We start from the raw sequence: 20892 nt of genomic DNA, 5'->3' as shown, positions 1-20892 counted from the left end.
AGGGCAGTAGATACAATCGCCCCCTCCCATCGAATCGGCCAAGATATCAGAGGGGCGCTACATAATATAAAATTAGCATATATTATATAGATATTCAACTAATTTTTCTCACAACCTAAAAAAAAAAAAATTGGACCGCCAAAACTCAAAGGGTTTGGATGGGGAATGCAGTAGATGGAATGCCCCCCTCCCCCATGTAATCGGCCTCTATATTAGAAGGGGAACGCCATAATATAAAGATTAGTTTAGATATCAATAAGTAGCAATTTATCATAAAGATATGCATACAATTAATTCTGTTAACAAACTGTGATTTGTAAAAAAAAAAATGCAATCCCCCCCCCCCCCCACACACACAAAATTGGCTAACATATAAGAGGGATGTGCGACATAATCTTACAAGCAAAATATTTTTAAAATACTTTTTAGAAAAAGCTTAGATTAAGTGTATCAATTAGTTTTGATTAGTCAATTAATTAAATTTGTAATAATTATAAGCTTCAGTAATCAATAAAGGGGACTAATTCAACTTATACCACCACTTCAGTCAAGTACTATTTATTTAATATAGGTATTTTTAAGAACTACATTCTGGGTATTTTAAAAATCTTTGGGTGTAACACTAAACTTGGGCATCGCTTATTTGTTAAAAGAAGCCAAAAAAATAATAATAATAATAAGATTTAGATCTACTATACTGTAACTATAGAATACTCAAGTTAGTCTAGTCCCAGTCTACTGAGTGTATGTCTTGTCATCAAGATCTAGACTAGACTACTAGAGTTTTGATCAGATACAGAGTTTAGGCTATTCTTCTAGAATTTCTCATCAATTCGATTTGATTAGAATTTAGTTAGAGTGTGATCTACTACTAGTGACTAGTCCCAGTCGATTCTAGTTTTACTAGACTTAGACTCTAGTAGTAGATCTAGAGTAACTTACATCTATCGAACACCTTCGTTTTAAGGTACTTATCGAACACCCCATTGTATTTTTTAAAATTCTCCTTTATTTCGATGATTATAAAGAAACTAGTCCATTCTTATTGTGCATCGTCCATTTCTTTATAGTTAAGTTATAATTAGTTTCATTTTCACCCGAGGATCATTTTTTTTCTTATATTCAAAGTGCATTGGTAATATTGGTATAAAAATTTCACATTTTTTGAACTCTTGGGAAGAGTGGAGTGAGTCTCGGGTTAAGGGTATTTTTTAATGCTAATGATGCTTCAGCTCAAAAAAACTATATAATACGCTTCTAATTAGGCTGAGAAATATTTACAACTATTTATTTGAAAGTGTCTTTTGTTACCTAAACATGAAAATTGAGGTTTAAAAAGGGGGTGTTCGATAATAGCAGTTTTTATATAAGCAATCTCAGCTTCGTAAGATATCGAACGCCATTTTAATGTTAAAAATAAACATCAAAGGGATATAACCCAAAGAAGACAAAATATTTAAATTATATATTTTTTAATTGTTATTTTTTTAAAATAATGTAATGCAAAGTACAGATATAAATTAATCATATGTTACAATTTGTATCAGCTATTTGTGGTTTACCGTAAATGTGCTATATTTTTTTAAGTAAATAGATTTACATCGATATGCACTAATTGTACCCATTTTAAAAGCTTGATTTTATGACACATATATTAGCTTGATGCTAATGGCACCTGTGCGTAGCAGTCGGGAGGAATGGAGGGGAATGTATTCAGTTATTGTTTCTTTTTCAGATGCCCCATTCTATTAACTTCTGAATTTGCCCCATTCTATTAACTTCTGAATTATGTGTTATAAACCAATACCTAGCGCATGTGCTTGATGTGAAGAGATATTAATAAAACGAAAGGGCAAAGGGGGGGGGGTATAGAATGCAGATATGGTATTTTGAAATAAAAATGTCTTGGGCAGGTAAAAAAGAAAAGGTCGGGGGGTGGGGGAGAGAAACAGTCAAGACACTGTATCCAGAGATCATCAATAATTGATCGACCATTAGAATTTGACGTCAGCCTCAAATACAAGAGTCAGTTGTGCTTCTCGATCTAGACGTGTGGCGCCGGGTCTATAAAATTATATATATATATATTTTTTTTTTTTTTTTTGCCATAAAGTATGATAAAGCTCATAATGCGCTACAGAGACACTCCTTTGAAACATCACAAATACACAAAATAATAACAATAACACATTTAACCAATCTCTTATTCTGCCTACACCCCCTTACCCGCGCTTCCACTCTCCAACATTCACACTTTTTCAGTGCAAAGTAACAACGTAAATATCAAGACTCAATCCAAACGCAGCCACCAGACTAACACACAACAAAAAAAAAAAAAAAAGGTCAGTGATAGCGTAACACACAGGTGTAAACCAGGCCATCAACACGGCCCCTAAACATTGTTCAAGTTGTAGTAAGAACAATGTTGAGGGGAACGGGGGAGGAGCCATCAGTCGAGTACCTACGGTCAAGCCGCTAATTAGGTCACAAACACTAGGCATGATAGATACGTAGTATAAATAGATATGTTGTTCGTGTGTGTGTGTGACAAATACTAAGCGTGCTCTAAAATACGGTGTTTTTTTTTTTGGTCAACCAGGTGGTTTAGGGAGGGCGGATTTATCTACATCTATAGGTAACACAGCTTGCAAGCTACCATAGCTTTTCAGCACCCCCCCCCCTTCCCCGCCCAGATCGAAAAATATCTAGCACTGACTTTTGGGCTGTTACATACACTGAGCGTGCTAGATCGGCGGCTAGTTACGTAGGGCCGCGTACCGTATGTTTTGTTTTTAGGTCAAACAAGTAAACTGTTGTGTCCTGCAATGACTTGGGGAGGGCGGGATTATCTATTGGCTACCAAACTTATTAGGCTCTCCCTCAAATAAATAATATCTGGATTTAAATTATTAATGGCCTTATCTTATGTCTCAAAATAGCTTAGACCTAAATAAGTACTACGGTAATGCGTTACTGGGCTTAGCACCGTCAGTTTCTAAGCAGAGCTGATCAGTGATAGATTCCTTCGATGTGGACCATGTGATAATGACTAAAATCTGTCTGTCTTGACATGGCGTAAAAAGAAAATGATATAAATAAAAAAAAATATAGATTATAACACTTATGAAACACCATACTTTTCACAAAATTTTAAGATTATAACACTTTTAAAACACCATACTTCTCGTGTGTTTGATAAGTTCTTAATATGTTCGATAAGATAAGATAAAGGTAAAAAAGTGTTCGATGATTTAAGCTTCTGAAATCATCAACCTGACCCACTTTAACATCAAATATAAGTTTAACTATGAGTAGTAATAGAATAAAACATGTCTACTTTTTAAGAAAAATGGATGAGGAGTTCACAGATACAATCAGTTTTTTTCTAGGTCTAATTTTTACGGAGATACACAAATTCAAACATAAAAAATGTCGGCGAATGAGCTTAACTTGTTCGATAAACGTAAGTTACTGTAGTACTAAAATTACCTTTAGACTTAGTAGCCTTTAGTTTATTTTTATTATTTCTAGTAGATCCAGATCTAGCTAGCCCTAGACGTCTATCTAAATCTACTCTACATCAACACTGAAGTGAAAGTCAGTAAAAGTAAAAGTGAGTCTAGTCCACTGCGCATTGACGCCATTGACAGTTCCCTGATCTTAGATCTGTACTGTAGACTCAGTGTAGAGTGTTGTGTTGAGACAGGTCAGTGTGGATTCAGTGATGAGTGTGGAAGAAGAACAAAGACAAAAACTAACAATCTCAAAAAGTTACTTTGTAATTGTTGATAAAATAAATATCTTCAGACAGATCTAGATCTATAATACTATAGTATAATAGTAATTAATAGTTACAGTAGTATAGTATAATTATAACAGATCTAAGTCTAAGAGACTAAGTCAGATTCAGATAAACTAAAAGATTAAGATAGATACTGATAGGGTTAAGTTTAGGCCTAGGGACAGGGAGTTGAGGGAGTACTACTACTAGACTAGCAGGAGCAGGGTAATTCAAATATTAAATCTAAATCTAGATTATTATATAATTATTATCTAAATTGGTCTAAATCTATTATCTAGTTCATCTAGAGATCTAGTCTAGATTTAGATCTTTTTAGTATAATTAGCCACTTTAGAGTAGACTTAGTGAGTATTACATAGATGATCTAGAATTCTAGATCTACTAATCTACTATTAATTATGTTATAATAATAATATAATTAAGTAAGTTAAGTTTAGTAAGTACTACTACTAGATCAATTTTTTTTTAGTATATATAGTGACTTATATACTATAATTTACTATATATATATAATATATATATATATATATATATAATATATATATATATATATATATATATATATATATGGTCAATATAGATCTAGACTTCTAGACTCTATAGTTAGTCTATAGTAGACTATAGATACTATAGATCTAATTCTAATAATTATAGTTATACTTTAGGGATTCTCTCCAACTAGAATACTAGATTCTATATCTAAATCTAGACTATAGTCTAGTTGAAGTCAATCTTGTCTAGAATCAATTAGTAAATAATAATAATAGACTCTAGTAATCTTTATCATATTATGGCCATCATAATCGCAAGGCAAGGAAATTTGTGCATTACTGTATTACACCAAGACCAAACAAAACATTATAACTAGATCTAGATTACTAGATTATATAGTTAATATAGAAAACCAAAATAAATATAAACATTCATACCAGACACACTTAAGGAAAACACCGATTCTGATGATTTTTCAAATTTGAGTTATTGTCATATATTGAAATTCTGCGTAAAAAGTTGTAATAGTAAACAATTTTTTTTTTTTTTTTTAAATGCTTAGAAATATTTATTTGTATATATTAAAATTAAATACATTAGTAAAGACAGTAAATGGTAAATTCTTGATTTAAAAAAAAAAGGGATTATATTTTTGTTTTTAGATTTTGTTTTTAGCTTCTGCATATATTTTTGTCACTTCTTTCAAAACTAATGGAAGCGTATAATATAGAATAACTAGAATTCTAGCTCTAACCATTTATATTGCTTCATTCTTACAGTGGCTGTTAGGCTTAGTCATAGCTATGATAGTCACTGGTATAGTTATATAGATCTAAAAGCACTAAGGCATGTTGAAGTAACTAATTCGAGAAAAAAAAGTTAAATTTTTATCCACACTCCTCCCTGTCTCAAAAGTAAATCATCATCATCAAAAGCCCTGGACAGAAACCCTTCTGTCTTACGTAGTGTATACATGTCACCCCAAAAGTAAATCTAGACAGTGTGTCAACTTTGTCTAACATACTGGTCAATGTAGGCCTAGTCTAGAACTTAAGTAGGTGATGTGTAGTCAGTCCTGACAAGATGATCATGTGATAGTGTTTGTTGTATATGCTTTATATTTAGACTGCAGCCTTTACAGCAAATACCAAAATTAAACACAAAGGTTTAATAGAAAGCTTGCAGATTTTTCATGAATAGCGGTCTTTAGGCTGCATATCTGTCATAACGATGTCAGTGAGCACCTAAGTGGTAAAAGGAACCTGTGTATGAAATTTCATGCGAATACGTTTTATAGTTTAAAAGATCTCTTGATCAATCAGTGAGTGGTATTTTATAAGAATATACATAATAATTAATAAAATGATAACTATAAATTATAAATCTAGTTACTAGATTTAACTAGATTCTAGATCTATAGGCCCCTACTTGTTACTTATACTATTGTAAATGTTTAGTCATATCTAGTCGATAGTAACTAATTACTATCAGTAGAGATACAATATATAAGTCTATCTTGATTTAAACTAGATAAGAGTTAGAGAAAGACACTAGAATAGTATTTATTTATTTATAGTAAGATCTTCTAGATCTAGTTTAGTAGATTCATGACATGTTAAGTACCTCTTCTTGTGAAAATCTAATTAACTCTGCTAGATCGCAATCCTACCATAATCATCAAATTAGACTTTGTTCATTTTATAGTTGTACGTACATAGATTATTTATCTAGGGTAAAATAGAAATGTTAGTTTTTATATGCTAAATAGCAACTTATGGTCTAGTTACATAGACTAAAAATTCTAAATATCTAGGTGTAATATTAAATGAAAAGTTATCGTAATGGAATTAATGAAATGATAAAAAAGTGAAACAAATTATTAAGGTTTATTGAAAGGAATTTTTAGAAAACAAAAAGGAAGATAAAACTTAACTGCTATTTAACCTTAAGCCAATATTAGAATATAATATACATCCTCTGTTAGGGACCCCTCATCTCAAGAAAACATAAGGAAACTAGAACAAATGCAAAATAGAGCATTAAGATATATATATTTATAGCTTTTATATTTTATATAAATATATATAACAAATGAGCATTCACATTTGATTGGATTAACACTATTGGTAAGATCACTAAACTTAGAGACACTTCACAATAGATGAATAAAAAGTAAAGCAGCATAATACATAAAACACTGAACCATAATTTACAAATAGAAAAACAAGACCTCTTAAAATACTTAGAAAGACACAAAGATGGAAACACATTTTTTATTACATATATGTTAGGATGAATTTGTTTAAGTGCTCTTTCCTTTGTGCCATTAGAGAATAGAATGGGTTGCCTGAATCAGCCAAGAAAACCAACGACTTAGCAGATTTTAAGTTACTGATTAACATGCCTGATTAGATTGACACATGAAATGTGTAGGATATTAAATTATCTTTTTTTTTTAAGTAACGTCTTTAAACTATAAGATGAGATAGTTTTTTTTTTAGCCTTATTTATATTCTAATTTCTATCAAAATTCAGGCAAGAACTTTAATTAACTAACTAATTATTTAACTTTAGTTAATGAAGAGAATTTATTATTATATTTTTTTTTAATAATATAAATAAATGGTAATTTAAGCAAAGGCCATTCACCAGATCTACAGTTTTAAATGAAAGTTTGCTAAAGCTATATCTTCAATATTTTATGATAGTCAATATGGAGACAAAAGTTCGTATCATTGCTAAAATGTATGCATGAAAATAATATAAATTAGTATAACTAGCAGTTTTAATATATCTAATAATTGCCATTAACTATTCACAGAGCTAGCAGATTTAACAATTTGAAAATCTGGTGTGATCATTTGAGTTTCATCAGCTTTTTGAATCAATACACCATTAGAATTTGACTGTGAGTCAAAATAGGTACAAGAATGTCCAAGAATGGAAAAATTAGAAAAGCAAGTCATGCTGGGAGCTGGTACTCAGAATCAGGTTACAAAAATTTTAGTTAATCTACTATTTGTAGAATATATTATAGTTTTTGTAAATATATATATATACAGGGTGCGTCAAAAAAATGTATACACACTTTCAACTGTCATAGACAATTTATTTCCCATTCTACAATGCTAAATTTCTGGACATGGAAAGATTAATGTCCAATGGGAAAAATAAAAGTGATTAATGCGAGTAATGTTCAAACTGTACACTGTATATATACATACATACATATATATACATACACTAGCCAGACATTGCCTGCGGGCCTTAGTTTGTATATTACTAATCTTGTGGATTGGATTTATATATATGTCAAACTAAGATAATGTTCCTTTTAAGTTTTTCTTTTTCGTCACGAAAATAAAAGTAGTTTTGCGAAAATGGGTTTACCCGTTAAGCCGATACATCCATATCTATTAAAAATGAAAGGAGCGTGAGATGAATGAAATATAAAGTACAATTATAATAGGTTTACCTGATTTGTTAAGTAAATGGGATTATAAAGTATGTCAGGACTTCTAAATTAGCAGATATAAGGAACAAATTTATGGAAACACAAATATGAAGGTTAATTTTATTAAATAATGAAATCAATATACTATATTTTGTATTTTCATGTGTCAAAGTAAAAAACTATCTGTGCAAAGTGTAGTTTAAAAGAATTAGATCTAGATCTAGATCCTTTCAATCAAAACATGGTAAACATGGCCTTGATCCATGAAATAGTAATACTTCTTAGAGTTGGGCAACTTTTTTTTTTTTGAGGGTCTTAAGTTTATTTTAGGGCTACTATACATACATCATGGTTCCAGTTAGTACCCAAGGAACATTTGTGCCAAGTTTTATCAAGATTAGTCAAACGGTTTTGATTTCTATGCATAACATACATACATACATGCGCCTCACTTTCTGCTTATAGTATAAGAAGATATACATACATACACACACATACGCACATGCGTGCACACACACGCACACACACATATACATACATACATATATACATACATATTTTAAAATATATATAGAGAGAGAAAGAAAGAAAGACAAGAAATTACCCCCCCCCCCCCACACACACCCACCCCCACCCCCACACCCCCCACCCCCCAAAAAAAAACAATTTTCCCCTTTGATTAAAATTGTCTAAACATCTCACTTCTTATATATTTTTTTTAAAAACTGCTATGCGCATTAGCTCATTTGTATGTTAAAAATAGAAATAAAACCCTCATGTGGGCCAAAGTTAACTAAAAAGTTAGAGATCTAGGTCTAAATCTACAGTAAGCCTTTATAGAATAACTAGGATAACTAACTTTAGAAAAAAAAACATCTTAATCCACACCCTCCCTGCCCATAAAGTAAATAGACTGTGTTCGACTGATTTTAACAACCATGGTCAGCTAGACGTATACATATAGGCCTAGTGTACTGTACATGTGTAGTTAATGATACTACAAGACCACCCTGTGTTTTTATTTTATTGCATCTTATGCAATAGTGTTTGCTCAATATTGAGTGATCAGACAAGAAAATAACACACTGGCATGGTTAGTTAAGCATGTACGTAGATCTATCTTTACACTAAAATAGTTACACTCCCTCCTTGCACAAAATGCAAATCAACTGTATGTCCGACTGATTTTAACAACCTGTCAGATAGTACATGAGTAGACCTAGTGTAGTTCATAATGACAAGACCACCCCGCATTTTTTTCCTAACACTTTTAACAGTTATGTAATATTGTTAGTTGTATGTGGTCACACAAGAAAATAACACATTAACATGGTTAGTCAAACATGCATTTACACAACAATAGTTACGAAGGTCAAATGTTCCATAAAACTCATCAGTTTTATTTCTATATATTCTCTAGTTACTACATCTCAATATGAAACTCTAAATCTATTTCATTTAATGAGATTTAAACTTAACCAGTATAAGTAAAATTTTCCATTATATAATAAGTTAATATACTTTAAAAAAATAAAACTACCCTTCTTATCTAAAGGTTTTAATCAAAGCTAAAATACAAGCACACATATGTATTTAGACATTTTCAAAAAGTTATAGGTCTTTATCACCCGACCCCCCCCCCCCCCCCCCCCCCCCCCCCCCAAAAAAAAAAAAAGATGAAAAGTTTGCATAGTTTAATTAATCTTTTGTAGTTTAGTTTAACTATATTTTGAAATTCATGGTAAACTTTTAGTTTAACTACTTTTTTTTAGTTTTAGATTAACTTTTAAAATTTAGTTTAGTTCCCATCACTACTCAGATGTAAGTGCAATAACCTAAAAATGATATTAGGTAATATAATTTCAGGAAATGAACTGAATGCCCAGCTGGGGAGTTGGCTTTCCCAAGCAACAGAGTCATCCAAGCCAGCCAAAGCAATAATTGCACCGTAACATATTTACTTAAATTTTTTTTTTTAAATCCCATGTAAATCAGCTTACATATAATTTAATAATCTTAAGATTTTAATTTGATGCCGTCATACATATAATGGAATAATTTAATTCTATTTTGTGTTTCCTTACAGACATGCTGGATATTTTTTCTGTGGAGCCTGTGGGGCTTATGCATATCGTCAAGTTGATCCAAATGCAGTGTAAATGATTTGTCAATTTATATTTCATTTAAACCTTTTACATAGATCTAGCTCTCTTTATTTTTGCAGCTTACTAAAATTAACCCAATAGCTCTTTGAAAATTCCTTAACATATCCTGAGCAATGAGGGATAACTCTGAAAACAAAATTCTTAAGACATAAATATTTTTTTTTAAATTATATAAATTTAAGATCCTATACTAATAAATAAACAACTTTAAAAAATAAAATGATATATGTCTAGTTTAAAAATAATACCTTTATAAAAAAAAGCTTCAAAAATACTAATTTTCCAGGTTGAGGGCTTACAGTTCTGTTCGTTTGAAAAATTCTTGAAAAAAATAAAATAAAAAGCGATACATATATATCACTAATAAAAAGTCACCACACTCTTGTTCTTGTTCTAAACAAGACATGAAGAGCTCTTCTTATTGGAAATTTAAAAAAGGATTTCTAGCGTGCCAATACATTCTACTGCATTAGGACTCAGCCATAAACAATGCACGATACTGCAGTAGGAGCTATTGGGTTAATTTTGATATACTGGGGTTTTATCTAATTTACCAGCAATAAACTAACTTAATAATTTGCAGTTATTTGTTTTTATGTTAGTTACTGTTACTTACAAAAACAAAGCTATTGTTTTACAAACTAAAAACATTTCTTACCGACCTAAGTTAATATTCAGAGCATTTAGTGTATTGTAGCTCCAGTCCTTGCTGAGGTTCATTGCCCCTATCTGTCATTCACTAAAACTTTTCATTTGTAGCACAGTTATACTACAATTATCTCTTTGCAAAAATCCCTACAACCTAATAGAATCCTCATTTGTCTTTCGCAATCATTGGTACTCACCACTGTATTGTCATACTGACCCACTCCGATCGCACTGACCACTGCTAAAACTATATATTGCTACCCACCACTCTGCTCACACTGACCACTGCTTAGACTATGTTACTATGCCTATTGTATCTCACAAGTATGTCTCTCCTTACTCTTTGCTGATGTTTTGTATCACAGCATTACAAGGAACGACATCCCAAAAAGCAGTATTCCTTACCCTGACTTCACTTCTTCTTCTTCTTCGTTCTCATTTTTATGTTGGAGCGTTTAGATGACTAGACCAATATATGATATGAACTGCGCAGTGGTTTCCAAATCAGGGAGCTCTCCAGATAGTTTTTTTTTTTACTATTGGGGTGTTTTGGGGCCAGTGTCTTGTATGGGCCTCTTGGTAACAGTTTTGGAGGACATGGTCAACATTCTCTGGTTACACTCCACATGGGCACAGATTTCACTGGTTCCAATTTTGAGCTTCCGGTACATATGTTGTCTCATTCTGTTGTGTCCGGTCCTGAGTCGAAAGATTAGAAAGATTCCTTACCCTGACTTCACTATAAAGCAGTATTTCTTACCCTGACTTCACTATAAAGAAGTATTCCTTACCCTGACTTCACTATAAAGAAGTATTCCTTACCCTGACTTCACTATAAAGCAGTATTCCTTACCCTGACTTCATTATAAAGCAGTATTCCTTACCCTGACTTCAGTATAAAGCAGTATTCCTTACCCTGACTTCAGTATAAAGCAGTATTCCTTACCCTGACTTCAGTATAAAGCATTATTCCTTACCCTGACTTCACTATAAAGCAGCTTTGTAACCCACTAGTCCTGCTCCTCTTTGCTAGACTGTCCAGTGGAAATGGCCTTTTCAATTCTGACATTTTAATGCCACTTGCGTTGCACTGCTGGGCAGAAGGGGTTAATGTCTTTATTTCACAATATCGTAGTTAGACTTGGTGATGCAGAGCAGATTTACAATAAATTTAAAATTATTTCTATTTAAAAAAAATTGCCTATTGGTAGATAGATCAGATTTTTTAAAATTTTTAAATTTCTTTACTTACTGTGTATCAGACATTGACAGTACATACAATTTGGACAACTTATTTTTTTTTATACCTTTAATATGAATAACTAATGTATTGTCAAATTGTTTGATTTTTCAGTAAACGTGTATTTATCTTGGGGCCTTCTCATCATGTACGAATGTCAAAATGTGCATTGTCTGGTACAGATATTTATGAAACACCTCTTTACAACCTAGTGATTGATAAAAAAGGTAATAAAAAAAGAATGATAATTTGTTTTCAATTTGTTCAACATTGATCACCCTTGTGTGTGGCTTGAGTCAAGTGTCTGCATTTGAAACAAAGAGGATTTCAAATATCCACTTAAATAAAGATGAATCCTTGGAGCTGAGGGATCTTGATTCTATCATATTCTCATAGTGTGATCATTTCCTAAGGGTGCACAGAGATTTCATCATTGTTTTAAGCACTAATTACATGTTGCCACCTAACACTCAATCCTGGTACTCATTGCATGTGAGAGAGCACTTGCAAAACCTTTTTGCCATCTAAAATAATATTGCAGTAGTCAAAGCAGGAAGGTATTAATACCACAACCTACTTCATTATATGTAAACTATATTTAAGAAGGGTTAAATTTGCCTAGCATGTTTGCAGCTGTACCTAGAAAAGCTGGAATGTTAAAAAAAAATATCTAAGATTCCATAAGTATTAACTATTGAATCTGACAGTTTATTGATACATTGCTTTATGTCTTATCTTGATAAATCCAAGACATGTTGATCTAACATTATTGTTTCTGCTACTTTATTATTGATTTGGTATTTTTGCTAAAATTTACTTATTCGTTCTATTTTAAAGTTGAATCTTATTTTTAGTTTCATATAACAGTATTGGAGAATAAACCATAATGTTTTAATTATTTACGAATGGCAACAGAGGATCATAATATAATTTTGCTATCTTCATAAACCAAAAATGGTGTCAAAAAATTGTAATGTGTATGTATTTTTTTATCTAGATTTCGATTCATTTAGGAGATCATAGCCACACTGTATACTTGTTCTTCTATTTCTAGATAATTTGAAACAAGACATTATTAAGACTTAAGTCTTTTCAAGTATTTCTTTCTGACAGTCATCACTCAATGATATTGTATTTGGCAACCTTGGTATAATAAGTCATCATTAAAGTCTTTGAATTTATAATTAGTATAATTTAAAAATAGGCATGGTGGTTGAATGATAAAGTACTTGGCTTTTGAACTGAAAGTCTCAGGTTCGAATCTCGGTGAAGGCTGGGATTTTTAATTTTGGGATTTCTAGTATTCTTGAGTCCACCCACCTCTATTAGGACCTGACATTAATTGGGGAAAGTAAAGGCGGATGGTCATTGTGCTGGCCACATGACATCATTGCTTGGTTAACATTTGTCCAAAGTAAGAGATTAGCTTTACATCATCTGCCTTATAGATTGGAAGGTCTGAAAAGGGTTATTTTACTTATAATTTAAAAAGTCACGATTTTGTTTCTGAGCAGTATATGAAGAGCTGTATGCTACTTCAGCCTTTGAGACCATGTCTATCAGCACAGATGAAGCTGAACACAGCATTGAGATGCATCTTCCTTATATAGCCAAAGTAATGGAAAGGCAAGTACCATACTGATTTTATTTTTAGCCTAGAATTTTCCACAATTTTGTTCTTAATTATCAGTTAAATCAAATAACAGTTTAAGAGTTTCAGTACACATTCTTAATTGTAAACATTTCAAATATAGAAAAAAGTGTTTATTAAACATAACGTTCACTGAAAACCTTTCAGTCGCCGTGGGCAATTTACCATAGTACCAATCCTCGTTGGATCTCTGTCTCCTGAAATGGAAATGAAATATGGTCAAATTTTAAGCAGTTATCTTAAAGAACCTGGAAATTTGTTTGTGATTTCTTCAGATTTTTGTCACTGGGGTGAGTATTATTTGGGAATGCATTGTAGGGTATAAATACACAAAAGAAAGCAAGAAATATATTATGAATGAGAAGTTTAAGCAAGTCATAGAAAATTCTGGAATGAAAAGAATAGGAAGAAGTAAAGATTTCATAGAAGGAGTGGAAGTAATTCTGGAATGAAAAGAATAGGAAGAAGTAAAGATTTCATAGAAGGGGTGGAAGTAATTCTGGAATGAAAAGAATAGGAACAAGTAAAGATTTCAGTCTGGTTATCACTCCATCAATCTTTCTTGGATTTCCATTCGCCCTGTAAAATGATTACATTCTCTCTCTGGCTCAAACGATTCATAGGCCAGTTTGTTGACACACATACATTCCAGAAGCGCACTGACACCAGTTACGTGAGATGCTCGATTCTTTCTTTCAATCTTTCTTGGATTTCCATTCGCCCTGTAAAATGATTACATCTGCTATTTGTAAGCTTTTAAATTTGGTTGTTTGATATGCTTACTTCATTCCATATTGGTATATTTTTTCTTAGGGCAATTTTTTTCATTGATGTCTACATTCTTATTGTGTTTTTGTTTTCTGCTCTTCTCAGGCTTCACATTTATTTTCAGATGTGTTTTGTTGACACTTGTACATAGGAGTTAGTTTTTGGTCTTTTGTTACCACGGCTTTTATTTTTGAGTGACTTTCTTCTACTTTCTTTTTTTCCCTCCATTGTACCAGTTTGTAAAAGAACTAACATCTTTAAGCTATTTCATCTCCAGGAAGTAATCTGTCATTTTGTATCTAGTGTTTATCTTTGTGGAAACCCAAACTTTTTTTTGTGTCAGGGGCCCCATTAGTCCAATGAGACCGATCTTCTCCAAAGTTTAAAAGGACTGGATACCACACATAAATGTGACCAGCATGCCTAGTTTTGGCATCCCTGGTTTATCCTATCTGTCATGTGAAATTAATAACTAAGACCTCTTTATGTTCAAATAATGTGAACTATTGGCCCTAACTTCTCGATTCAGTAGATTAGTTTAACTTCACATTTTGCAGCACTGTTTGTTTGTTTGTTTTTGTTCATGTTTTGTTGGGTTAAATTTCATTTAATGTTTTTGATTTTTGTATCTTTTAAGGCAAACGTTTCAGCTATACTTATTATGAAAAGTCTCATGGAAAAATCTGGCAGTCGATTGAAGCTCTGGACAGAATGGTAAGTATTGCTGCTGTTTTTTTTTGTTTTTTCGTTATTTTTCTTTCTTTCTGGTCTATTTTACTTTGTTTATATTAGCACTTTTTTTATTTTAAAAAATTCTTTCTTTGTTTTTTTTTTACTAGCTTGTACATATATCCTCTTTTTCTAATGTATTTAGTTCTATCATTTGTAAGTGCAACTAGAATATTTATTGTCCTCTGCATAGAAGGTAAAAGCTAGAGAGACAACTTTATTCTTTTCTTTAAGACTCAAGTTTTCTTTCATACAATGTGCCTTTTTTTTTACTTAAATTAAATGTGTAGGTTCATCAGTAAGTTATGAAACAATATACTTTAAGACCTTTCACTTTGCAATGACCAGATGCTTCATAGTTGTAAAGTGTGTCTAATAGGTTATTTCATATTTACTCTTCTTGTGGCTTAATCTTCTTATAGACATACAAGTAAAATCAATGCAAAGAACTTGATAACTCCAATTTCTATTTCATATAACTTTATCTACTATAAAATCTAATAATTTGTCATTGTACTAAAGTAGTCCAGCAATATCTGCACTTCATTGTATTTCCCTGCTCTTCACTGTATTTGACCGTGCCGAGCTGTACTGAACTCTCGTCAACTTCATTGAGCTGTCTTTAACTCTACTGACTTGCTTGCACATTCTCTCTCTGGCTCAAACGATTCATAGGCCAGTTTGTTGACACACATACATTCCAGAAGCGCACTGACACCAGTCACGTGAGATGTTCGGTTCTTTATGGTGACCTCTACCTGTGAAGCTAGTTCATCTTAACAATATTTATGCTATATTGCTTAAATTGTTTCTCTTACCAACTGTGCGATATAGATATCTGTATTCAGTGTTTTAATGTATGTTTCCAGGGTATGGATATTATTGAAAAGATGGATCCTTCTAATTTTACCAAGTACCTGCAAACCTTCCAGAACACTATATGTGGTCGACATCCAATTGGGATTTTGCTCAATGTAAGATAAATTTGCAAAATTTTCTTTTGGATTATGTTTAAAAAAATATATATTGCTCTTTTTTTTTTCAACATGGGAACTTTGCCATTGTTTTTACTTTAAATAATAATTTCAATATTGTGAAAAGCTTATGGCCTTATCTTTGACTGATATTGCAATAATTTAAGGGGAAGATAGTTGAAAAATGTGTGCAGTGCTATTGGTAATTTTCTTTAGAAAACTCCAAGGTATAACTTCTAGGACATTTGAATATAAATGTTTATTTGTTTGCATATGTTTCATCAGTCATTGACACATTATGTCATATCAATGTTTGAGAGCATTCAAATGTGACTAGTAGTAAGATTAAGTTCATTTTATTTCTCTTGATTTTTTAAAATAATAATTTATGGCTTAAGTAGTTAATTGCTGGGCTTCAAAGCCAAAAGTTCTGTGTTCAAATCTCTGGGGGAGGTCAGTATTTGAGAAGCTCTTGAACCCAGCCAGTTCTTTCTGGTACATGACATTCTCTTAAGGAAAATGAAGGTTGTGTAGGCAATATGACAGCCTCCTTGACTGAAGTACTCTAATACAGTCTCATCTCTATGTATTTACTTTAAGTGCTAAAGTTATTGCAAATACAGTACTGGTTAATTGAACAGCACACTATTTTTCCTTGGCACAGTCTGCAAAAGAGCTCACAGCTCAGCAGCAAAAAGCTGGCTAGAAGACGAAGAATCTGGTTAATCAGACCAGACTCTTATGTGGTCTGAAACCTAAAACTGAAACCATCGTATAACACAACACATATTTGTGTAATTAAACTAAAAATAATTTTGTTCCATTAATGGAATCAACTGTGTATATGAAGTAATAAAAAAACATTTGAAAACTTTGGAAGTGGCATTTAAAATATTCTTTCTTTGTAGTTAACATTCTTCATTGACTTTTTCTTCTGCTTTATATATTATTACTTTTCTACACTTCACTTTTTCTTTTATCATTCAGTACCAGTATTTAAGTCATTTTTTTCTAAATGTTATTTTTCTAACTTGTGTCTCTAGTAATGCTTTGATATTGGCAAAATATTGTGAGGAGAGAAGTTTATAATTTTAGTATTAGATTTAGAGAAATATAAAAGAATTCTGCAATGGCTAATCATGATGACCTGCTTAGAGTACTATTTTAGAAAGATAACTGTTAAATGAATGCAGACTAGTGAGGACATTGACAAAATAATGTGCACAATAATAAATTTCTCTTAATAATTATTTTTTTCCAAAATGTTGATGGAAACATTAATATTTATACTTTTTTATTTTTAAATTTTCAGGCTATTGACAAACTTAAGCAGTCAACTAACAGTAATGGACTAAAGATGGAATTAAAGTTCTTGAAATATGACCAGTCAAGTAAGTGTGAAAGTCCCAACGATTCCTCTGTCAGCTATGCCTCTGCAGCCTTAGTCCTCCAGTAAAGTACTGCTATGCTTATTGCAGACTGTCCATTTTAATTGTGTGATAATGTATCACTAAGTTGTATTTGTTTTTTTATGTATGAAAATTGATGATTATATTTTTGTTTTACTTGTGCATAAAAATGTTTTTTTTATTGACATTGTGATGTAAAAGAGCAATGAGTGGCAGAATTGGTTTTGATTTAACTGATTTATGTGGAAAAACAACTTAAAAAAAAACAACAAGATATCTATATATAAAATAATCAAAGGTCTCATTATATACCGGTACTTAACAAGTTCCAATGAAAAAAAATGGATGTGAAAAATTCTGTGATGACATGACATCTTTGTTTTAAAGTTTTATCTTTCATAAACAAATACTCTTTGCTTTTCTAGTTACTTTTAAAACAAGAATTTGACTGCACGCAATTCATAGGGAACTATTCTCTCCCATTGTAATGACTAGTATGTTTTTAAACTATGTTTTTTTTTAAGATAATACTCTTAATATTTCTTAACTATGATTTTTGTTTTTAAATCAACATTTATCTTTTTATACCTTATACATTGAAAGGTATTTTGATTTAAAGAAACCTACCCTAACAAGTCCACAGCTGAACTCTTGATCTTCTAGTGAGGTCTTGTATTGTGAATGTGAAAACTTATATTACTTCATTTTCTCTCTTTTTTTTAATGTTATAATTATACTCTTAGAAATATATGTAGAAGAATAGATCTGACATCAAATTTAGTTCTGGTCAGTACTACTTTTAAGAAATAATACAGCAGTGGATGCAAATTATTATCATCACCCCAAATTTTACTCAAGGGATACAAATAGTTGGATCTTAAATGGTTCACTAGAGTTGTCTTCTTCTTGATTAGGTATACATAGAACATTGGTACAAACTATCAGACATTTCCAAGATCCTAAGAATTAATTATAAGTCTTGGGTTATTCCTTAATATCTTTCTTACTAGTTATAAGGTAAATTACCTGAACAGTGGCTCTATTGTAAATTGAAGCATTGAAATTTCTTTTTGCTTCTAGCTCGATTACAATTTTTAATAGAGATTTTACTTAAGACCACGATATTGTGTTTCTGCTAACAACCTGTTAGTGAATTTTATGCTTGAATTAGCACAATGCCTATTGAAGAAGCCTAAGCAGGTATTAGAAGTTTACCATCTAGTTATTAAACTATGTATCTTACTTGTGTTTATTAGCTTTCACTTGTCTGCCATTGTCATATGTCCATCTTAGTATTTAACCATAAATGGAAATAAGAATTGGTTGTCTTTTAATTTTGGAAATGGTGGTGTTGTGAACTCCTGACATGGCTTTGACATGGACACATAAATAAATGTACTTCTTTCAATAATTCAAACAATGCCAGGGATCAATTAATAACAGAAATATAAATTTTATAAAAACAATCAGAATAATTGTAATTGTAGACAAATATTAAACTATATATATATATATATACACAACTATGAAACTGACTTCTATAGTACTTATACGGTTAGACTCAAAACTCAGGCCTCTGACAACAATAACAATCTCTCAAGAGTCGTCACTCTACTTTAACTAATAGACCTTTGTGTTGGACTGCATTGCCATGCTTTGCAAATTGTATACTTGTGGAGACCATTGTGGCAGAAAATTTGATTTCTTGACCATCATCTTTTTGTAATATTTGGCCCGGGTGTGTCACTTTGTAAGTCTGGCACATTTTCATGATGGTTTCCACGTTACTTGTAGAAAAGCAAACAGATTCTTCCCAGCTAGAGATATAATTTGATCAACGAAAAATTGTTTTAGATTTTCAAATGATGCTTTGATTCCTGATGTTTGGTCCCATTTCTCAAAAGTTATTTTCACTTCAGCAACGAATTGGTGGTTTTAACTCATGGAACCTTTGTCGAGAGTCATCTTCACTGTCTTGGTATAAGTCAAGCCGTGTTTTCTTTAGGATGGCATAATTGGTTACCTCATTGTCACTAAAACCTTGTAATGGATCAAGAGCTCTTTCCCTAACCAAACTAAGAAGTTGTATGGCCCATTGGTTTTGTGTTTACTTTTCCAGCTTCATTAGCATTTCAAAACTCTTAATAAATGTCTGTGCCTTCAACAAATTTTTGTCTTTTGTTTGTATTGTATTTCTTTTTCTTGTATCCCTATTTTCCTGTGCATCAACATTCTTCCCTTTTCTCTGGTCTCAATTACTGCAATTCTGGCCTTTGATTCTTCATCTTCTCTTTTTATTTTCGCTGTCAGTTGTTTTTCTCTTAATTTCGCTCCAAAGTTCATCTAGTCTTTTTTCATTGCAAGCTTCCTTTCTTCCAATTTGCCTTTTCTCTCCTTTCCTCCACTCTAGCATCTCTTTCCTCATTCTGCCTAATGTTGTTAAACACCCACTCATCAAACTCTTCTTTTTGGTAGGCCAGACTTTTCCCTGTTTCTTACAATGTTAATAGATAACTATACGTTCCTTCTGCCATCATATAGACGTAGGTTTCTACTGTAGATTTACTTGTGTAAACTATGCAAATAATCTATCTGAGTTGATAGCTTCAAATGTACTTCTGCTCTTTCTTTCACAGCAGTACTTATTACAACTATCTGACTATTCAATAGAGCAAACAATAAATCTTACAGTTCATCTGTCAAAGAGTTGCTACGTCTGTGTATCAACAGTAGTAGTAGTAGTAAAATCAAAGAGTTGCTACGTCTGTGTGTCAACAGTAGTAGTAAAATCAAAGAGTTGCTACGTCTGTGTGTCAACAGTAGTAGTAAAATCCTACAGTTCACCTGTCAAATTATGCACACATCTGCAGCTCCACCATTGTTTTGAACTCCTGACATGGCTTTGACATGGTCACATAAATAAACATACTTCTTTCATGCCAGGGATCAATTATTAACAGAAATATAAATTTAATAAAAGCAATCAGAATAACTGTATTACAGTATTTGTCATCATCACCTTAAAATCATTTGAGTGAGGGCTTGAGAGGCTCAAATCCTCTCTTGCAAAAGCCCTGGACAGAAACCCTGCCGTTTTGCATAGTGCATAAATGTCACCATACAGGTCGAGAATTTTTGGTTCCCCAGACCTGTCTATACAGAGATCAGCAAGTCTAGGGCAGTCAAAAAGAATATGAGACTGTTTCCTCTTCTTCCCTGCAGCAGGGGCACCTCGAGTCAAAATTTGGCCATAGCCGTGAGAAATATGACCCAACTGGACAGAGGCCTGACCTGCACTGTGCTATAATGGCTTGCTCAGGCCTGGACAGCCTCCACCATGGGAAGTGTGGCCAGGGCATCTCATGGGCTCCTGGACTCCACAGAATTTTTGGGACTTGTCCCAGCAATCAAACCACTTTTTCATTTCATTTTTTGGATTATAGCCAGAGCATGATGAAAACTCACAGCCTGCCAGGTGGGCCAAGGAATCTGCAATGATATTGCCAGTCACACTTATGTGACTCAGTACCCACTGCATTATTAAACTGTAATTGTAGACA

The 20892-nt window shown here is 32.1% G+C and overlaps 1 protein-coding gene across 10 annotated transcripts; it reads left to right on the top strand.

The window, feature by feature from the left end:
- Positions 1–630: 630 nt before the first annotated feature.
- Positions 631–20099, top strand: LOC106057956 (protein MEMO1-like). 10 transcript variants are annotated; one of them, XM_056024983.1, is made up of 11 exons: positions 631–718; positions 3532–3613; positions 7116–7285; positions 9615–9696; positions 9835–9903; positions 11916–12028; positions 13316–13427; positions 13600–13742; positions 14858–14934; positions 15819–15923; positions 17236–20099. In XM_056024983.1, exons 3-11 carry the CDS (start codon positions 7225–7227, stop codon positions 17377–17379), a joined length of 906 nt encoding a protein of 301 aa, XP_055880958.1. In that variant the 5' UTR covers positions 631–718; positions 3532–3613; positions 7116–7224; the 3' UTR covers positions 17380–20099. The 10 variants fall into 10 exon arrangements, with proteins under 10 accessions (XP_055880958.1, XP_055880950.1, XP_055880952.1 ...); XM_056024975.1 differs by having other exon boundaries at positions 631–744; positions 3532–3706; XM_056024977.1 differs by having other exon boundaries at positions 632–718; positions 3532–3706.
- The last annotated feature ends 793 nt before the right edge of the window (positions 20100–20892 follow it).

The sequence above is a fragment of the Biomphalaria glabrata genome, chromosome 3 (assembly GCF_947242115.1).
Source record: "Biomphalaria glabrata chromosome 3, xgBioGlab47.1, whole genome shotgun sequence".
NCBI classification, from domain to species: domain Eukaryota; kingdom Metazoa; phylum Mollusca; class Gastropoda; family Planorbidae; genus Biomphalaria; species Biomphalaria glabrata.
The sequence above is the reverse complement of the archived record's forward strand: the minus strand, read 5'-3'. Positions and strand labels throughout refer to the sequence as shown.

Bases quoted from the DNA above. Each gene is read 5' to 3' on its own strand.
- LOC106057956 (XM_056024983.1), top strand. From the start codon at position 7,225: ATGTCCAAGAATGGAAAAATTAGAAAAGCAAGTCATGCTGGGAGCTGG. The intron at 13,428-13,599 runs GCAAGTACCATA...AAAACCTTTCAG, and splicing joins ATAGCCAAAGTAATGGAAAG to TCGCCGTGGGCAATTTACCA. The intron at 13,743-14,857 runs GTGAGTATTATT...GTATCTTTTAAG, and splicing joins TTCAGATTTTTGTCACTGGG to GCAAACGTTTCAGCTATACT.